At 61.4% G+C, this 1,035-nt stretch overlaps 1 protein-coding gene across 1 annotated transcript; it reads left to right on the forward strand.

Moving 5' to 3' along the window:
• Positions 1-12: 12 nt before the first annotated feature.
• Positions 13-738, forward strand: DQ04_03621040 (hypothetical protein; the record flags this gene model as incomplete). Its single annotated transcript, XM_009312974.1, has 1 exon — positions 13-738. The coding sequence occupies one exon, from the start codon at positions 13-15 to the stop codon at positions 736-738; it is 726 nt and encodes a 241-aa protein (XP_009311249.1).
• Between the last annotated feature and the right edge of the window lie 297 nt (positions 739-1,035).

Below are 1,035 nucleotides of genomic sequence, written 5' to 3' on the forward strand. Positions count from 1 at the left end.
AAAAGGGAGGAAATGCGAGCCGCAACAGGCCATAGCCCACAGCTGACCACGCACACTGCTGGTGCGTCGTTGCCGCGGCGGAGCAGACGTGCAGTGCTGCTGCTGGTGGTGGTGCTCGTGGTGTGCGCGTGCATGCCGGCGCGCGGCTTTCGCTTCACCGCGCGGCCCGGGCGCAAGTGTTTCACGGAGCAGCTGCAGGAGCCGGGCCGCTACGAGCTGCACTACAAGATGGCGCGCAGCCTCACGCCGTTCGTGTCAGTCGCCGTCACCGCGCCGGGTGGGCGGGCGGTCGTCGAGCACGATGTTGCGCGGCCGGACGCGAAGGAGATCGTCACGATCGACACCGCTGGCAGCATCGCCGTCTGCTTCAACGTCGCGGAGAAGGCGCCGCTGTCGGCGTCGTCGCTGAACATCACGCTGGAGATCATGGACGCCGAGGACGCGGAGCTGACGCGGCAGAAGCGGCAGAGCTACAGCACGTCGAGCCCCATCGCCGTCGGCGTCGGCAAGGCGAGCGGGGCGATGCAGCAGATGCAGTACATCTTCGACACAATGATGCGCATCCGCTACGCGTACATCAGCCTCATGCGGGTGGACGATGAGATGCGGTACTCGTTCAACGACATGGACGCGGTGGCGTGGACATACGTGTACGTCTTCGGCGCTGTGGCGCTGACCATCACGCTGGTGATGTACTTTCGCCTGCGCCAGTACTTCAGGGTGCGGAAATACATTTAGGCGAGGGATGCTCCTCCGCCACACCTCCACTGTTATTGTTTTCTCTCTGTGTCTGTGTCTGTGTCTGTGTGTGTGTGTGTGTGTTATTTTGTTTTTTTTGAGCTTCCGACTTGTATGCATGGTCGTGTCTAACTCTGTGTGTATGTGTGTGGCTTTGCGGCAGGGACCGGCGAGAGTGGTGCAGGCGCCGGGAGGCAACGGGTGGGGGCAAAGAGGGGAAATCAGGTAAAGAATGGCGCCGTATCTAGTGTCGATGTGCAGAAGAGGCTTTCACGTGCGCAAAAGAGAGAGAGAGAG

This window comes from Trypanosoma grayi (assembly GCF_000691245.1).
Source record: "Trypanosoma grayi strain ANR4 Tgr_362_V1, whole genome shotgun sequence".
In the NCBI taxonomy this organism is placed as follows: Eukaryota; Euglenozoa; class Kinetoplastea; order Trypanosomatida; family Trypanosomatidae; genus Trypanosoma; species Trypanosoma grayi.